The following is an 18,765-nucleotide window of genomic DNA, read 5'->3' as shown; positions in this document are numbered from 1 at the left end:
TGCTGGTGGGATGATTAGATCAGGACTTGTTTGAGGTTGTTTATGGTTGTTCTTTCTTCTACTAAAAGGATGGTATTCTTTGGAAGGGACCTGGGGAAGGATGGTGAGGCTAAGTTAGAGGTAAGGAACTGCTGGAAGGTGACCAATGGGTGATTAGGCGGGAGGGGAGAGGATAACGGTTGGACGGTGGTATGACCTGGAAGAGACAGGGTTCAGTGTTGGAATACGACGGTTTTGGTTGGAGGGACTGCTGCCAAAAAAAGTGTTTCAACTGCGGGGATCAGGAGATGTAGAGTAGGTCTTAGACAAGTCCAGCATCGTTAAATTTGGGTGTAGGGCTAAAGCTAAGGTCTTTGGATAGGACTGAAACATCTGTGAAGCTGAGGGGTTTGGGTGCAAAGGCTAACAACAGTTTTATGGGAATGTTTTGGCTCTGGATTTGGTAGGGAGTTGTTAAGGAGATTAGGGGGATGTGGCACTTAGAAAATGTCAGCTAGGCAGGGTTTTAGTGCTATAAGAGTTGGACAAGGAGGAACATTGTGGGCAGGGTAGGCGTTTGACTTTTGTGCCCTGAGGTGGCAGTAGGATGTCAGCAGGCTGGGTAACATATGGAGATGGTGTCTAGAATGTCCTCCAGGTGCTGGAGAGCAAGGGATTCAATTTCAGTGATGTGATGTATGTAGGAGGGATTGTATAGTAACAGTATTTTGCAGAGGGAGCAGAGGCAGTTCTGGGGTGCCTGGGCCACTGAGACGTGTTTTTGCAGTAAAAAGTTTGTGACGGCCAGGAATTGGTGGAATCTGAAAAGGCGAAAGTCACTGTGAAAGGAGAGGTGGGATCCAGAGAAAGGAATCTTTATGGTTAGGTCATTTGGAAAGATTCCATGGGTTAGGTCATTTGGAAAGATTCCATGGGTTAGGTCATTTGGAAAGATTCCATGGGTTAGGTCATTTGGAAAGATTCCATGGGTTAGGCCATTTGGAAAGATTCCATGGGTTAGGCCATTTGGAAAGATTCCATGGGTTAGGCCATTTGGAAAGATTCCATGGGTTAGGCCATTTGGAAAGATTCCATGGGTTAGGCCATTTGGAAAGATTCCATGGGTTAGGCCATTTGGAAAGATTCCATGGGTTAGGCCATTTGGAAAGATTCCATGGGTTAGGCCATTTGGAAAGATTCCATGGGTTAGGCCATTTGGAAAGATTCCATGGGTTAGGCCATTTGGAAAGATTCCATGGGTCAGGCAGCATTTGAGATAGGAGATGTGGGGGCAGGGTTTATATTCAGTAAGCTGACACCTCACCGAGGCCTTCATAGACAGGCACTATCCCCCAGACAGTCTGCAAAGAGACCTCCCCTGCCACTTCCCCTAATACCCCCAATCCTTCCTTCATCACCAAGTACCAGTCACAAAGGAGTGCCCCCTTCATCACACAGTACCACACCGGACTGGAAACGCTGAACCACATCCTTCACCAGGGCTTTGATTACCTACCACTATGCCCTGAAACAGTCCTATCTGAGATCCTTCCCACCCCTCCTAAAGTTGTGTTCTTTCACACAACTGGGCCTCCACAACATCCTAATTCATACCTAGACAACTTCCAATCCCAAACTCTTGCCACCAGATGAAATCCCTGTAGAAGATCTAGGTGCAAGACCTGCCTAATACACCCACCAAGCACTTTCCCTTCCAGTCCTGTAACAGGTTTGTCCTATCCCATTAGGAACCGGGTCACTACAAAATCAGCCAAGTCATTTGCTATCTATGGTGCTATCATTGCATAGCCTTTTATACTGGTGCGACTACCAATTAGTATCAACCAGGATGAATGGCCACTGTCGAACAGTGCCCTAGACCAAAGTAGACCACCCTGCAGCATAACATAACATGCTCTATTTCAATGACTGCTTCAGTACCTGAGCCATCTGGATCCTCCCCTCCACCACCAGCTTCTCTGTACTGTGCAGATGGGAGTTATCCTTACAATACATTCTCCGCTCCTATAATTTTCCTGGCCTCAACCCACAGTAACATACTGTCCCCACACCCTCACCCAACAATTTCCACACCCCGTCCTGTCATCTCCTCCCCATTCTCATCTCCCACCCTATGCTGATGTGGCCTCCCATCTTTTCTCACTCCTCTCCTTTTTTGCTCCTTTTTTCCCCCACCTCCCCGTTGCACAACCTCCTGACACTGCGCCTGTTATCATTCTAGTCCGTGCACACTCTGCCAGGCAGTGTTGTTCTCTCCCCCCACCCATACACTACTGTCCCTTCCCTTCCCCACCCCCTCGAGATTGCTGCTTACATACCCCATGATAGCTGCATTCCGGCCTGAGCTGCCGTAGTTGGCAGTCGTGTGCAGGACGTGTGCTCGCTTGTGTGTATGAACTGTGTGTATTTCTGGTTTGCTGACGAAGGCTGTGACCAAAAGCCTCATGTAAGTGTCTTAATAGTTCCTGACTGCAACTTAACGTGTCTTCTGCATGGTAAGTAGCAATCTATCTTTTCTTACAAAATGTATCACTGAACCAGAAGAAGAAATTAAAGAAGTGGGAATGACAAGATAACATAAGCAATCAATAACAGTCCAGAAACATTATAAAAACACACACTCCAACAAAACCACAAGCTAAAGAGAACAGGAAATAAATGGTCAGAAGATTGGACGAGAGAACACGGCAAGAGTATGAAGAGAATTTGGTGGAAATGAAGGAACAAGAAAAATGCATGGCTACTCAAGTTTAAATACTCTCTTAAAAGGGAATACTCAAAATTACTGCTGATAAATAATACTCCTCATAGTAGTAATGGGCTTACTTACAAACAACAACAAAGCAGTGTAGGTCCTAAAACAATACTGTAGCAATTAAATAGTTACTGTTGTGTTGTCTTGCCAATTATAGTTGAAGCTGATTTATATGCTTGTCAAGAGAAAGAGAAAAGATTACCTGTAACTCAGAATTACCAAGGAGTCGGATGCAGTTGTACACACAATATTTTTCACTGGGGAAAGAAAACAACAACAACAACAACAACAACAACATACAATGGGCCTACATGTGCAGACTTTACAAACTACAAAGAGAGTACAGTATTAAAACAAAAAATATTATTCGGTCCTGCTACGGAGAAATTAGATACTGTATTGCAATTTGGCACTTTGCACTGAACAAACAACAAAGATACAGTATAACAGAGAAAATACATCATTTTGCATTTTATCCTGCTTTAAAGAAATCAGAAATTTGGCTTGGTTCATTTCTTGTGCATTAAGTGTATACACCTCATTTTGCAAACTTATTAATTGAATTCCGAGCTTTCTCACTACAACTTTTAGCACTGTGTAACACCTGCACATATCGCCTGCACTTGACACTTCACTCATTTAAGTTGTTTCAAGATTCAAATTGTCATCTCCATCACCATCACTGTCACATGAAGCTAATGCACCTTCCTGATCAAGCACTGTGGCACAAATCAGCAATAATCTTGTCATCCTGTTGTTCCATAGAGCAAGATTATCATCAAAATGTACAGAACTGTCACAATCTGCATTCTCCAGCAGAGCTACCTCATTACCAGACACGACTTCACCATTACCACCGTCGTCATCATCATCATCAGTTGCATTCTCTTCCAGCAGGCACCAGCTATAAAAAAACAGTTGTTGATTGTGGAGGACTACACGAGCTGTTGGGCCCCCAAAACAAATTCCATGGCTCGTAGAAGTTAATGGACAGATATTTATTTCCTGCAACAGTTAGTGCTATCAAATGTTGAACCAGTTTTTTTCTGTAAAGCACTCTGAAATTTACAATAATGCCCACATCAAGTGGCTGTAAAATACGGGTATAGTTTGGAGGAAAAAATTCCACTCCAACATTTTCCAGAACTACTTGTGGCGGATGTGCTGCACGCTGATCCATAAGAAGAAGGATCCTCTTTCCCCCCCCCCCCCCCCCCCCCTTATGTCCAGTTTTTTAACCACTGTTAAATAAAAATCATAGTCAGCCAAGAATTTTTATGGGATTAGAATTCCAAAGGTTTTGTCTTTACACCTTTGAAACACCTAAGATTCTTAGTTTTTCCTATTACATATGGGGGAAGTTTGTCAAATCTATCTTCATTTGTGGTGATAAGGACAGTCATGCGAATCTTACTTTTCTTCCCTCCATGGCACAAATTGTTCTTTTCTGTTGACATTTTATTAGGAATCAAGCTGTAGAATAGATTCATCTCGTCTCAGTTGTAGATGTTTTGAGGCTGATAATCCCTTATGATTCCCGGCAGAACCTCATCAATCCAGTGTTGTACTATGACGTCATCCACTGCTTTTGATTCGACGGAAATTTCTCACACTACGACTTCACAATGATCTTTAAATCCTTGTAACCATCCTGATGAAGTGTTGAAATCAGCAGTGATATTCATACTCCTAGTGAATCTACTGCCTCGATTTCAACATGTCACCACTGATTGGTAGAGCTGCAGCCCGTTTTAGTGGAACCATGTAAAAACTGCCTACTGCCTCTTCCAAATCTATGAATCTCCCTTCTTGCTGACAGCTAAGTTTTGTTGATTTACACTCAATTTTAAAAACACACTCAAAGTCTGACACAATTTCAGATTTTGTTTTGTGCGGAACAGCACCCATCTCTTGTATGAATTTTACTTTCTAATCTAGCGTGTAACTTTTCTTTTTTCTGTTATCCTGGTTGATCGAAAGCGACTGACTAATACAACCACTGTCCAACAATAAACGTGAGCCAGCAACCCTTAACTTCTTGAGTTTAACCACAAAATAAATTCTTGTATAGAAAATAACAATGCCGGGAGTGTGTATTTCCTTGCCTCATGCTCTGGTTAACCGTGGCTCCCTTGTCTCCACAGTGCCACTGGCTCACTGTACTTGCATATGTCGACAAAGGTAAGAAAAATATCACATTGCTTCTTTTCAAACAATAATGTTCATTACAGTTATGCTAAACTCAATTTATTTCATCAGAATTTGTTATGTATAACAGCGAATTATGTAAAAAATGCCCTGTGTATATAGAAGGTTATTTATCATTTTTTAAAATTATATTTTGCCGGGATCAACAAAACTTTATATGAACAAAGTTATATAAATCAGGTTCAACTGTAGTTCATTCATTGTTGCTAAGTGAATCATCAAATAATTTCTGACCTATTGTGAGGACTACCTAAAACTCTGAGAAGTCATTTTCATGAAATAGTTAAGTATATGAGATGCTTATGTCTCAATTTTACAGTTGTAGATGCATGGTACAAAGTATGCATGGAGTGAGTGGATGATGATGATCATCATCATCATCATCATCATCATCATCATCATCATCATCATCATCATCATCATACATTCGTTTCACAAGCTGGAACCTTCATCACATAGTGCCACACATTGCTGCTAGTATTTATAACATGTGTGTATTTATTGTCTTATGAAATAGTAATAACAATTATTATCTTTTAAAAATAATTTAGTTTCATGGCCAAAAGCACAATTAAACCTTTTTGTTTTCACACTCTCAAAAAATTACATTTTACCCTTGGTGTGTGTGTGTGTGGGGGGGGGGGGGGGGGGGCACTGGCGTGGGGGGGGAATAACCCCCTGGTATGTTGGAATGACACCGGAAGCAAAACATGTCAACAAACTGTTTGGAATATCGTGCTGGTCAGCTGGAAACTGTGATGGCACTGAGTACCTGTATTCGCTTCTTCATGTTTCACAGCCTATGATGTAGCTCAGTGTGAAGGAACAATACCTAATCAGATGTTTACATTATTTATTTATTTACTGAAACAGATTTTCAGTTGATCTGTGAACGCACTTATTATTGACCCTATAGTGAATTATTGGTCCAAGATAAAACACTTCTAGAGAAAGAACTGTCTTATGCTAGTCTACGGAACAAAGACACATTCCATGATTTCAAACTTCAATAGTACTTAATAGGTTCAGGTTTGTTAAACTTGTGGCATCCAAGACAGATGGCTGCACGATATAGCTCACACTGGTCGTACACAAGTCAAGTAATCGTCCAATTCAGCTTTCAAGAACTACTATTTACCAAAGCAAATGTTAAAGCATTAAAATTATTTGCAGTTCTAGTGCAGAATATCTTAACTTCATATTGAAAGAGAGAAACTATTTTTCCACAAAGAAATCAAATATCGCACTTATGACCACAATTATGGCACATTGCCATTTATGCGTGGGTATGCTCCTCTATAATTTTCTGTTAATATGAACAAGGCATATGGACAAAGCACAACTCTCTCTCTCTCTCTCTCTCTCTCTCTCTCTCTCTCTCTCTCTCTCTCTCATGCACACACACACACACACACACACACACACACACACACACACACACACCTACCTTCCCAGGGGGAGCTAACACTGTAAACATTTAGAGAGATGCCATCTTCTATGGCTAATTTATATTGATTGTACGACATCTCTAAGTGGAATTACTTTCCTCAGTGTACTCTGAAGTACTGTAGACCATATGTAAAACAACAATTAAATACCAATATTAATCATCTACTTTCAAAGCATATTCATCGAATATTTATCAGAAATGTCAATGAAATAAAAATTGAGACTGGAGAGAGACCAAGGCACTTCCAAATGTCTTGGCAGTTATCTAATTACAAAAAGTTACACATTTAGCCTTAAATATTATAAACAATAAACATAGAACAAATACAAGAAGCAATTTTTGCACGAAAAGCCGTCCACTGAAGACATTTTTTCAGGTTATCAGATGACTAACAGTGCTGATTTGAAGCAATGTTTCTACAAACTGCCGACTTCTGACTTTCAACCAAAGAAAGATGAGTAAGAAACTTCTTGAATCACTGCTTCAAAATAATGATGTTAATCAGCTGGTAACATGCAAGAATTTCAGGAAAAATTTGTCAAGATGGCCAGCACTCTCAAAGCTATCCAGTTAAGCAATGATATTACTAAATATCTATGTGAAACTATGTTCAGATTATTATAAGCACATGTTAGTTTATATACAACAATCACAGACAAAGCAGAGTCAGGCACAAAAATCCAAAAAAGCATACACTTTGTACCAAAACCATCTCCTCACAGCTTAAATTATGAGTTCTTATGAATATTTTCAAGGGAAGAAGATATTTCCCATGTTAACGTTAATAACACACCATAATATTTGTGTGCTATTTTAATAATACTGTGTGTTCACAATATAAAAGCATAACATAACTTCCTTCTCCCTCAAATAAACGAACTTAAAACAATTACTATGGAGCAAAAAACATGAAACATGCACTTTAGGTATGGGGCACGGATCTACGGACAAACTATTGTTCAGGAATGTCCTACCTGTAAAACTGCTTGAATGAGCTCCAAGGTTACTGCGCAGATCAGGGATTGCAGAAATTGACTGCGGGAAGCTACGCTTGTGTGCTACCCCTTGGCTATTCCGTGGGTAGACTGAGGAGCCAGAGCATAGTGAAAAGATATTAATATTTAAAAGCTATACTTTTAGTGATGGCCAACTACTAATGGCATTGCAAATTACAAAAGTTTGGTATAGTTTTCTCTGTTGCAGCATCCAGCAAATTTCCTCATATGTCACTGTTCTGGTCTCTCTTTCCCTTCCTGTTTTTGCAAGATATTCAAACATCCAAAAGAAACCAACAGTTCTACAAGTTTGTCCATTGTCTAAAATATAATTAAATGTGTGTCTAAGGCACAAATTTGGAATAGAAAATCCATATGAAGGGAAGAAACTTATTTGTTAAACAAATTAGTTGTTGATCTAGAAAACTTTACACATATACATACACAAATCATCTTATTACATTTTCACTGAGATAATGTGTGTGTAGTTAGTTTAGCTGTCACTCATTTTCCACTCTCCATTAATTTTACATTTGTGTTGGGCACTCATAACAGGAGCCCAATTTTCATTTGTTAACAGCACTATATCCTGACGTGTTATTAACAACAAAGATGCTTTAAAATGTAGCAGTCCTGTTTTTATGTCGAATGAAACTGTGTTGTGTTTAATTTAATCAGAATGCCATTATTTCATTTATCAATTTAAACAACCCTTTTTGTGTATCACTATTCTGCACATGAACATCTTGCAAATCTATATGCAAATATACGGCTGCACATATATTGGACACTGTCTGCTTAAAAATTAACATATCCACTGAACTGCCTGCTGAATAGGAATTATTTCACTTTTATTTATTTATTTTTTTTATAGAGGGGGTTAGCTTGCCATTAAAGACAATGCAAACTCTCTTACAATTTTGGCATCTTTCTGTATCTGAGTTTGCCACAAGCAAACTTAACCTATTTGTGAAATCCTCATAATTTTCTTGAGATCTTATTTCACAGAACAGCTACTAAAAAGGATACAGCTAAATGTTTACCTGACAATGGCAAATAAAAAAGGCTAATAAGCTAATGAAATATTGTATTGTAAATATTTAAGTTTCTGAGTGGTGAAAGTAAAGTTAGAAATATGATTCAACAGAAACTGGCAAAGAACAGGGAAAATAAGGCACATTAAAATTTATCAGCAACAACAGACAGTCTAAGTTCAAAATATATAAGAAAGATGAGATATTTCCCAACAATATTAATAGTGATTGAAATGTATGATCTGAAGATTTTCTGTGGTGCCAACAACTGGAAGACTAAGGAGAAGTGGGGAGAAGATTTTTTATTGTTTGTGAAATTTCAATAAAATTCATGTACATTAATGAACAATCAACGATAACAGCACAGTGCACTACACATTGCATTGTTCTAAGCATGAAGGAGGACAACATCCACTTACAAAGGCATGCAACTCTAATTACTTGCACATTTAGATCATGCACAGACACAAATAAAAAATGAAGCAACTACATATATCTTATTCACTACCATGAAGTGGATTTCATACAATTTTCATATGAAATCCTGAATTACGAAGCTCTGAAGCTTCGAAGTCCTGCACAGACTAAGCACTACATCATACTGCACTCATAATGCAGTTTTAACTGTGGGTAACAGTGTATTTGTTATCTTAAAATGGAACCTGCTAAAATGACACAAGCTTGTGAAAAATGTGATTAATGACCATGCAAATCTCAGTGTCTAGGGGAAGATGGAGGGAAGAGATGCAAATTGGTGTGGAAAAACTACGCCTTACAGATGTATGTCTTGCAGAAAAACGCTTGCACAAATGAGACCCCACTGCAAAAGAAACAGTAAAAATAAGGTGGAAAAAGGGACAGAATTCCATATGTTGTGCAGTGAGATTGTCAATGTGATCTGTATATATGTATGGTCTATATTCTCTTGCAGACACCTTTAAAAAAGCTCTCATATATCAAACCTATCTGCAGTGGCAAATTACGGCATCACAATTACTGTCACACTTTGTTATGACATATGTTTTATAAATCATGGAATGTTTGAGCCATACTAGCTTTCACGCGTGAGTAAGCAGACTGATGACAAGAATAATAGACTGCATCTGTCACCTAAATGTTACAGGAGGTTGGTGTGATGAAAATGTCATAATAACAGCAAATTTGAACAGAGAGGATTTTACATCACATCAAGAGTGATGAAGTAACAGTGCATCAGATGAGAGTCTGTGAATAAATCAGGATATTCAGAATACCATATTCTCCACGAAAAATATCTGTATCACACATCTGAAGCCTTAACCTCATACCAGTATCTGCCTAACACTCTCCTGCAACTTTTTTTCTCATCATTTGTGCGTTCATCTTTTGTGCAGACTATGCCCAACCATTCTCAAATTCCCAAGGATGAAATACTGGAAGTGAAATGTTATCTAAAACTTTAACAGGAACCAGAATACTGTTATAAGAGCCAAAGGACATGAAAGGAAGGCAGTGCCTGAGACGGGAGTGAGACAGGGTTGTAAAAACACCACGTGGGAATACAGGTGACACTGGTTGCAGCCCATCCTCCAAGATATTTGATCTATGCATATAACAATCAGTAAAGGAAAGCATGGACAAATTTGGAAAAGAAATTAATGTTCAAGGAGAAGAAATAAAAATTGACAATAGTCACTGATATTGTAATTCTGTCAGAGATGCTAAAGGACTTCGAAGATAAGTTGAATGGAATGGATAATCTTGGGAAAAGAGAGAGACAAATGAACAACAACAATAGTGAAACAAGGGTAATGGATTTTAATCAAAATACATCAGGTGACAATAGAAAAATTTGATTAGGAAACTATACTCTGCTAGTAGTACTTGGTTTCACTATTTGGCCAGCAAAATAACTACCAATGGTAGAAGTAAATGGGATACAAAATGAAGACTTGCAGTAGCGAGAAATGATATTCTGAAAAAGATAAATAAGTTAAAACTAATATAAATTTAGGTGTCAGGAAGCATTTTCTGTAAGTATTTGTCTGGAGCATTGAAGATAAGTAATAAACATTACAGACAAGAAAATAATATAATTTTTGAAATGTTGTGCTTGAGAAGAATACTGAAGAATAGACGGACAGATCAGATAAGCAATGACAAAAGTACTGCTCAAACTGTCGAGAACAATAGGTTCATAGTACAACCTGACAACCTGATAGGACATCCTGAGGCATCAAAAACAGTGAATATAGTATTGGAGAGAAGTGTGTGAAGGAGGTGGTGGTGGTGGCGGCAGCACATGGAGAGAGTCGAAGATTGTAGAGGGAGAGTAACACTCGACAGCAGTAGATAGAGTGAAATGGATGTGGATTGCAGCAGTAGTTATGTGTAGATGAAACGTCTCACATGACACACTAGCACACAGAACTGGATCAAACCAGTGTTTGAGATGTCAGTAACAAAAACAATGTCAAAATGCCAACTTGACACCCTGTTCATAAAATGTGCAACTGCAGTTCGTAGAGCAAGTGAACTTCAAGAATTCAGTTATAATTATGTACAGGTATACACTGAGATGTAGTTTCTACATGAGCTTCCTAGTAAAGATAAAGGCAGATTTCAGCCCTTAAATCTTCACACTTTCCCATCTGTTTCAAACATACCCCCATCTTTTGTAGCTAATACACTGAATCTCTGCTGTTGCTGCCACCACTGCTTGCCGTCAACAGTACATTAGATATACAAAGACTATCACGGGCAAATTATAATAGTCAAATAAAAGTACTCTCTTAAACATGTGTCCAGCTTTAAATACAAGATAGGTGCCGCTCTGTGTTTTTGAGTCATCAGTCTTCTGAATGGTTTGATTCAGCCCACCATAAATTCCTCTCCTGTAACAACCTCATCATCTCAGAGTAGCACTTGCAACTTACGTCCTCAATTTTTTGCTGGCTGTACTCCAGTCTCTGTTTTCCTCTACAGTTTTTACCCTCTATAGCTCCCTCTGTACCACGGAAGTTATTTCTTAATGTCTTAACATATGTCCTGTCATCCTGTCCCTTCTTCTGGTCAGCATTTTCCACATATTCCTTTCCTCTCCAATTCTGTGCAGAACCTCCTCATTCCTTACCTTATCAGTCCAACTAATTTTCAACATTAGTTTGTAGCACAACTAAAATGCTTGGATTCTCTCCTGTTCTTGTTTTCCCACAGTCCATATTTTACTACCATGCAATGCTATGCTCCAAATGTAAATTCTCTGAAATTTCTTTCTCAAATTAAGGGCTATGTCTGATACTAGTAGACTTCTTTTGGCCAGGAATGTCCTTTATGCCAATGCTAGTCCACTATTGATTTCCTCCTTGCTCTGTCTGTCGTAAATTATTTTGCTGTCTAGGTAGAAGTCCTTAACTCTACTTCATGACCATCAATCCTGATGTGAAGTTTCTCACTTTTCTCATTTCTGCCACTTCTCATTACTTTCATCTTTCTTTGATTTATTCTCAAACCAAATTCTGTACTCATTAGACTGTTCATTCCACTCAGCAGATCATGAAATTCTTCTTCACTTTCAATGAGGACTGCAAAGTCATCAGCAAATCGGATCACTGATATAATTTCTCCTTGAATTTTGATTCCACTCCTGAACCTTTCTTTCACTTCCATCATTGCTTCTTTGATTTACAGATTGAGCTGTAGGAGCAAAAGACTACTCTGTCTTACATCCTTTCTAATCTGAGCAGTTCGTTCTTTATGTTCCATTCTTATTATTCCCTCTTGGCTCTTGTACATGTTGTATATTACCTGTCTCTTCCTATAGCTTTCCCCCATTTTCCTCAGAATTTTAAACACCTTGCACGATTTGACATTGTCAGATGTTTTTTCCAAGTCGACAAATCCTATGAGCGTGTCTTGATTTTTCTTTAGTCTTGCTTCCATTATCAACCGCAACATCAGAATTGCCTCTCTGGTGCCTTTACCATTCCTAAAGCCAAACTGATCATCATCCAACACATCCTCAATTTTATTTTCCATTCTTCTGTATATTATTCTTATCAGCAACTTGGATGCAAGAGCTGTTAAGCTGACTGTGCGATAATTCTCGCACCTGTCAGGTCTTACAGTCTTTGGAATTTTCCAAATTTCAGATGGTACATCGCCAGACTCGTACATTCTACTCAACAACATGAATAGTCGTTTTGCTGCCAACTCCATCCCCACCCCAGTTTTCTCCAGTTTAGCAATTAGGTTTTAATAAATTTAAGTCAATATTCCCCCTTCCCCTTTATTTGTATTTAATTCTTGTGTCGCTCTAAATTCACAGTGGCCTTACAAAAGGCACAGTCTTCTTTTTCTATTTTAATTTGCATAAGCTAATACTCAGTCAAGGTGCATCCTTAAGTGTAAACATTTAGCACCCTCTTTCTGTAACTTTCCTTAGTGCTAGGAGCCTGTACATTTGGGCTGACTTTTGCTATTTGCCATATGCATGGCGATACAATTTATATGATTTCATTGTGTTTTATTGTATACAAGTCAACTTTTACTTCAACAAGAGTATGTCAATAGGCTATTACACCTGGCATTTAATCTTCACATGAGAAATGCTATGTTTCTACAGTCTTTGCGATTTTTGTTCCTGAGATGAATGCATCATATGGCAAGAGCCGTATGGCGTTATTCTATGTACTTTATAAGCAAGTGATGTAAGAAGTTAGTACACTTGCTTTACATTTTTTTTATCTTCAGCTGTTTCTTGTTTGTTTTCTTTAAAATATTTTTGTAAGCATTAATGTAAGTTTTAGGGTTCCTTACACCTTCTGAAGAATATAATTTTAAAATTATCTAATCCTAGATCAAGGGTTTCATTAAACATTTATTTGCAACTGATTGGCAGATTTTTTCAACCTATCCAAGAAATATGAAGGACAGAGATAACAGTCTACTGAAAAGAAAACATATAACATTTTCTATTTTTATTTTATTGGCCACAACAATTTTCATATGCCCAAATAGTAAACAAACAAGATGTGGATAGGCAACCATATATGTATCACTGAATGCCCAAATTTTTTGGTGAACAGTCAATGCTGACATTCCGAGATGGTACTTCAGACCATATGTACCAATCGTACTATTAATTGGTAACTACATAAATTATTATGTTATGAGCTTCCAATAGACTAGCTATAGAAAGGATGCAGTAAGTTGGCTGCCAGCCCCCAAGTACTCATTGTTAAAAGTTTGCACCATTCAGAACACATCATGTTGACTGTTCTTAGTTTCAGATTTCTGTCACTCTTGGCGACTCCAAAAGTTGTAACACTAATTCCTTGACAAAGTGGTGCTGTGTTATCTGTGTGAGTGGATGATTAATTGAGTAATAACAGTAACTGTGCTTATATTTAAATGAACAAATGATCTCAGTCCGAGTTTTCTTCTGTTCACTGTGTTGTAATACAACAGCCTTTACTTAGTGTTGGTAGTTACAAATAAATATTGCATATTGTAAGGGGTCAACAGTCCCTTATGTAGCGAGAACAATATATCTCTGCCTCATGCAGGTTGCAATAGGTACTACTGATAGTCGACAGCCCAGTATGCCAGAGTAGTCAGTGCTGGGACTCCTAGCAAGTATGTTGTTGACTGCTAAATGAGCAGGGCGGATTTCGGCAGGACGACCGACCGGGCTTACAATTGTTTAATGGCTGTATGTGTGACCTAACACCTTGGGCATGACCTCCAGCAAATACGTAACGCATTAATTGAGTGATTTGTTGAAGTGTTTAAGTGTGCGTTTGTGCACAGTGATTATGCAGCAACCGCGTCGGGCATCCACGATTTGGATTGCAGTGAGGATTGTGCATTCAGTGCTATCTGAAGAATATTGGTGTGTGTGATTCTTGAGTTTCTCCCGGCGTATTTGATAATCAAAATATCCACGGGTATGCTGCCGGTCTATAGTGTCCAACGGGCACAATATTTCGGCGATCAAACATGTCGCCATCATCAGGTGAACTGACGGACTGAGCTCCTGTGAACGTGCCGGCACGGAGATCCGTACGCTATGGCTGCTCAGAGGGAACTGGGTTCGGTCGCGGCGGCGGCCGATTTAAATACCCTCCGCCCGCGGCGCGCTCCCTCCGCCGTCCGCGCCCAGCGCCACGGTCGTGCGGTGGAACAGATTGCGACGGCGTCTGAGATGACGTCGGTGTGATGGCTCTGTCCGTCGTGGTCGTCACAACTACACGTCTGCTCGATTTACTCTTGATTAACCCGATCGCTGGTTCCCAAGCCTTGCTAAGATTATAGCCACAGTCGTGACGCCGTCGCAATCTGTTCCACCGCACGACCGTGGCGCTGGGCGCGGACGGCGGAGGGAGCGCGCCGCGGGCGGAGGGTATTTAAATCGGCCGCCGCCGCGACCGAACCCAGTTCCCTCTGAGCAGCCATAGCGTACGGATCTCCGTGCCGGCACGTTCACAGGAGCTCAGTCCGTCAGTTCACCTGATGATGGCGACATGTTTGATCGCCGAAATATTGTGCCCGTTGGACACTATAGACCGGCAGCATACCCGTGGATATTTTGATTAATATTGGTGTGTGATGACATTAATAGGGGATCTATGATGAGTTAACCGTTATTACTTTGTCAGATGAAGGCCTGCCTCATTAGTGCTGTTTAGACAGTACATATAGAACCTTAACAACAAAACATGTACCAATTATTGCTACCTGACATCCTAATTAGTTTTGTTGGATTTGATACGAAGCAACTCCCATGTAAATAACAAGTTTGTTTGTGTGGCCATCCTCCGCAGCAAGCATATAAATACTTGTTTTGCAAATCAAACTGCCTTTTCCTGCTGCTAGTTATTTTATTTATCCCATAAGCGTTTCGCCTTCTCCTGTTTTAAGGCATCATCAGTGGAACAATTTGCTGATCTGCAATGTGAGGAAACACAGATCAGCAAATCATCTCACTAATGATGCCTTAAAACAGGAGAGGGCGAAATGCGTATGGGATGAATAAAATAACTAGCAGCAGGAAAAGGCAGTTTGATTTGCAAAACAAGTATTGCCATGTAAATATTAAATGACCAGCCTTTATCAGTTGCACACGGTGAATCTAAAGTGTTAAGCTATAATCCACAAGTCAATAACGGTGGATGTAATAAGGGACTGTTTCAATTTTAAGATGACCGTACTGTAAGGTGAATTCATGAATCTACGTTACTTCCACTCCGAATTTATACATGGAAGCTGATCAGTATGAGTCACACATGCCCGTGAGTTATCAGTACTCTAAGACAAATGATAAAACATTCCCTCTCTCACATTCTCTAGCCCCACAGTGGCCATGCTACTTACCCCTCTTCTCCTGAAGTAAGTGGCCAGCTCTACTTAGCTCACAGCCAAATTCACCAAAGTCAATTAAATCTTTAAAATATTACTGTCTCTGCAAATATTTTTCTTTATTACTGAGCAGAGTCTTAAGGTGTCCTTGATGTTAGCCGACAGTTTTGGATTTGACTGTTATTTACAAGACGCATATTACAAAACAACAGATACTTTTGTAGCCTTTTAGCTGCTGCTCTTTTTACAGTGAAAGTGGGTCACACACACACACACACACACACACACACACACACACACACACACACACACACACACACACACCAAAACTAACTCCAATGCTAGTACAATCTCTGTGCTGTTGTACGTGTCTAGATCCCATCAACCAAACAGCTACAGATGAGTGACTACCTATTATAATATTTGTTTACTGTTACCATCCAGGAATTTCCAAAAATTATCAAGGTATTTGCAGTTTATTTCCTTACAATCACAAGGAAATTATGACATGTAGGATTCTAATGAAATCTATATGATGTCTTCAATTAAATTTCCTTGCTGAACTATTCAGCATGAGAAACATTCATCCAAAGTTATGAGTGAAAATTTGAAATTTGAGTCAGGGACGAGAATCAAACCTGTATTTCATGGTTTTAGAAAGTAGTCACCTTAAACTTTAGGCTATCCCAACCTTTCACTGTCACTCAATAGCTGCCCCTCGTTGTGGAACTCTTATGCATTTATAGCTTCTTGCATCATGGCAATAACACCATCGCATAGAATGGAAGCAGAGGGTCTGTATGCTAGTTCAGGACCTTAAGAGTAAAAAAAAAATCTTATTTCTCAATCACACATATTAAGAATAATTTCTAACTATGTCGAGCTAAGATTTACAGCTGAATCTACTTAACAATTATTTATACTATTTGAACAAGGAGACATGTTAATGTTAACCATGTGCTTATCCAAGCATAGATTTTTGCAACAAAGTTTGAGATTTGTATATGGAGCATAATTATCAAATACAACTCCAAAGCTTACAGTTTGGATGCTGCATGTGTGTGTATATATACATATATATTTGTAGTTGCCATCACTAAACAAATATTTTGTGACAGATATGCAAGACAGAAAATTTTAAAGGAAAATAAACCTTAACCTTTTCAGTACTGATTAATTAATTTACTTTACCCGGCACCAGTAAGATAAAAGATGTAAACAGCATGCAAGTAATAAATAGTGTGCTGAGCATATCTTAAGAAGTCATGTCACATTTTTCTCTAATAAGTCCCATAACTATTAATGGATTATTCTTGCATATTACCAATAGCTAATCCCAGGCAATACATAATTTTGCAATGAAAAACTCAATGTCATTTCACTTTCTTTATCTAAAATGAATAGTTAACTAGTTAATCAGCAAATACGAGCAAATTCTTTTTTACAATTATGAATGATGGTAACTGCCCAAGCCAGTTTAACAGCTAAAAAATATCAACAACAAAAGTCAGTAACATTCTTAAGACAAATGTTTTTTTTATAAATTGACTTTACCATGCAGTAATGATATAATTATCAACTGAAGCAAAAAGAATCTTTGGAGGAGGAGGAGGAGTAGGATCACTTAGCTTTACACTTCAATCAGTTTACATTTTACACCTGGTTGTGGCCAAACAGCTTAACACCAATTGGTGAATGAGAAAATTCCCCAAAAGTTATCTAGTATAATATTGACTGACAAGTACTACCCAGTTCTTAACTATATTTCTTATAAGGGTTAAATGAAGTCCGTGTTATTGGACTGAATCTATAACTCTGCAGTGTCCCAACACAAGGTTTTTATTTACAAAGACATTCAAACACTAACTCACATTCCCACACAGAGTGAAAGATTCATTCTGCAAATCATCCCCTGGACTGTAGCTACACCATTTCTCTTCTATATTTTTTCTTTCGGAAGAGCTATGCTTGCCAAGATATGTAGGACAGCTTCCGTGAAGCTTCTGAAATAGAAGAGAGATACTGGCAGAAGTGGAACTGTGAGCGTGTCACAAGTCATGCCTTGGTAGCTCAGTATAAGAGAACTGCCCACAATAGGAAGTTTCTAGGTCTGTGTTCCAATCTGGCAAACAGCTCTAATCTGGGAGGAAGTTGCCTAGTTGCTACCTTTATGACTTCTCCCAGTTCTAAGAAATACAGTAATGTTTAAAATCAAGTTCTGTCCCATCAAGCACTGTATTCATCAATAATAAATTTTGTCAAACATGTTCAACCTAAACTTTAAATATGCTCTATCATCTGGCTTCCTGATTAGTGCTGGCTGGAAAAGCAAATAAATAAATACAGTCAGGAATGACATTCAGCATCATTTTGACAGGCAAAGCTTTCGGATTTCTGATTACAGAAGCCTATCTTGATTAATGGACCAACTGCACAAATTTTCCAGAAATTATTAAAAGAATCTGCCTCAATGTGAATCAAATGGTTTCCAACTTTAACCAAGTTGTAAATGTCCCAGTACACTTGTGATTTTGTACATAACAAATATGACAACTGAAAAAGATTTTTGGTGCTAATCTGCACTTAATGAGATAGGAATGATTCCACATTTAAAGGAAAGAACCTCCTTTACTGGTGCCACTCAAACTCACAAAACTCCTTCAGCAAGTGTCTGAGGGCTTCTCCGCAGTCATTTCCGGTGCGGTTCTCCTCTTGCTACCTGTGACGGTCATTTGCAGCAGTACGGGAAGCCAGGATCCGTTTACCTTAAGGCTTTCCTCTTTCTTGTATATACTGTATACCATGCACATGCAGAAAAGTTTATGTCGGAATGACTGGACGATCAATCAACACCAGCATCAAAGAACATAAGTGACATTGCAGGTTGGGACGGATGGAGAAATCGGCCATGGCATAACACGCACTGAGTGAGACCGACCACGTAATAAAATTCGCCGACACGGAAGTTCTGGCTGTAGAGAAGCA

At 39.0% G+C, this 18,765-nt stretch overlaps 1 protein-coding gene across 7 annotated transcripts in view; it reads right to left on the bottom strand.

The window, feature by feature from the left end:
- LOC124596570 (patronin) overlaps positions 1-18,765 on the bottom strand; it is a 397,221-nt gene that overhangs the window by 146,832 nt on the left and 231,624 nt on the right. For 6 of the 7 annotated variants that reach the window (XM_047135757.1, XM_047135758.1, XM_047135759.1 and 3 more), the window contains exon 7: positions 7,388-7,498. The exons of the other annotated variant lie outside the window; for it this stretch is intronic. In XM_047135757.1, coding sequence (XP_046991713.1) covers positions 7,388-7,498 — 111 coding nt within the window. The remainder of the gene's footprint in view (positions 1-7,387; positions 7,499-18,765) is intronic. 7 annotated transcript variants of the gene reach the window in all.

The sequence above is a fragment of the Schistocerca americana genome, chromosome 2 (assembly GCF_021461395.2).
Source record: "Schistocerca americana isolate TAMUIC-IGC-003095 chromosome 2, iqSchAmer2.1, whole genome shotgun sequence".
In the NCBI taxonomy this organism is placed as follows: domain Eukaryota; kingdom Metazoa; phylum Arthropoda; class Insecta; order Orthoptera; family Acrididae; genus Schistocerca; species Schistocerca americana.
This window is presented reverse-complemented; position numbering and strand designations above follow the sequence as displayed.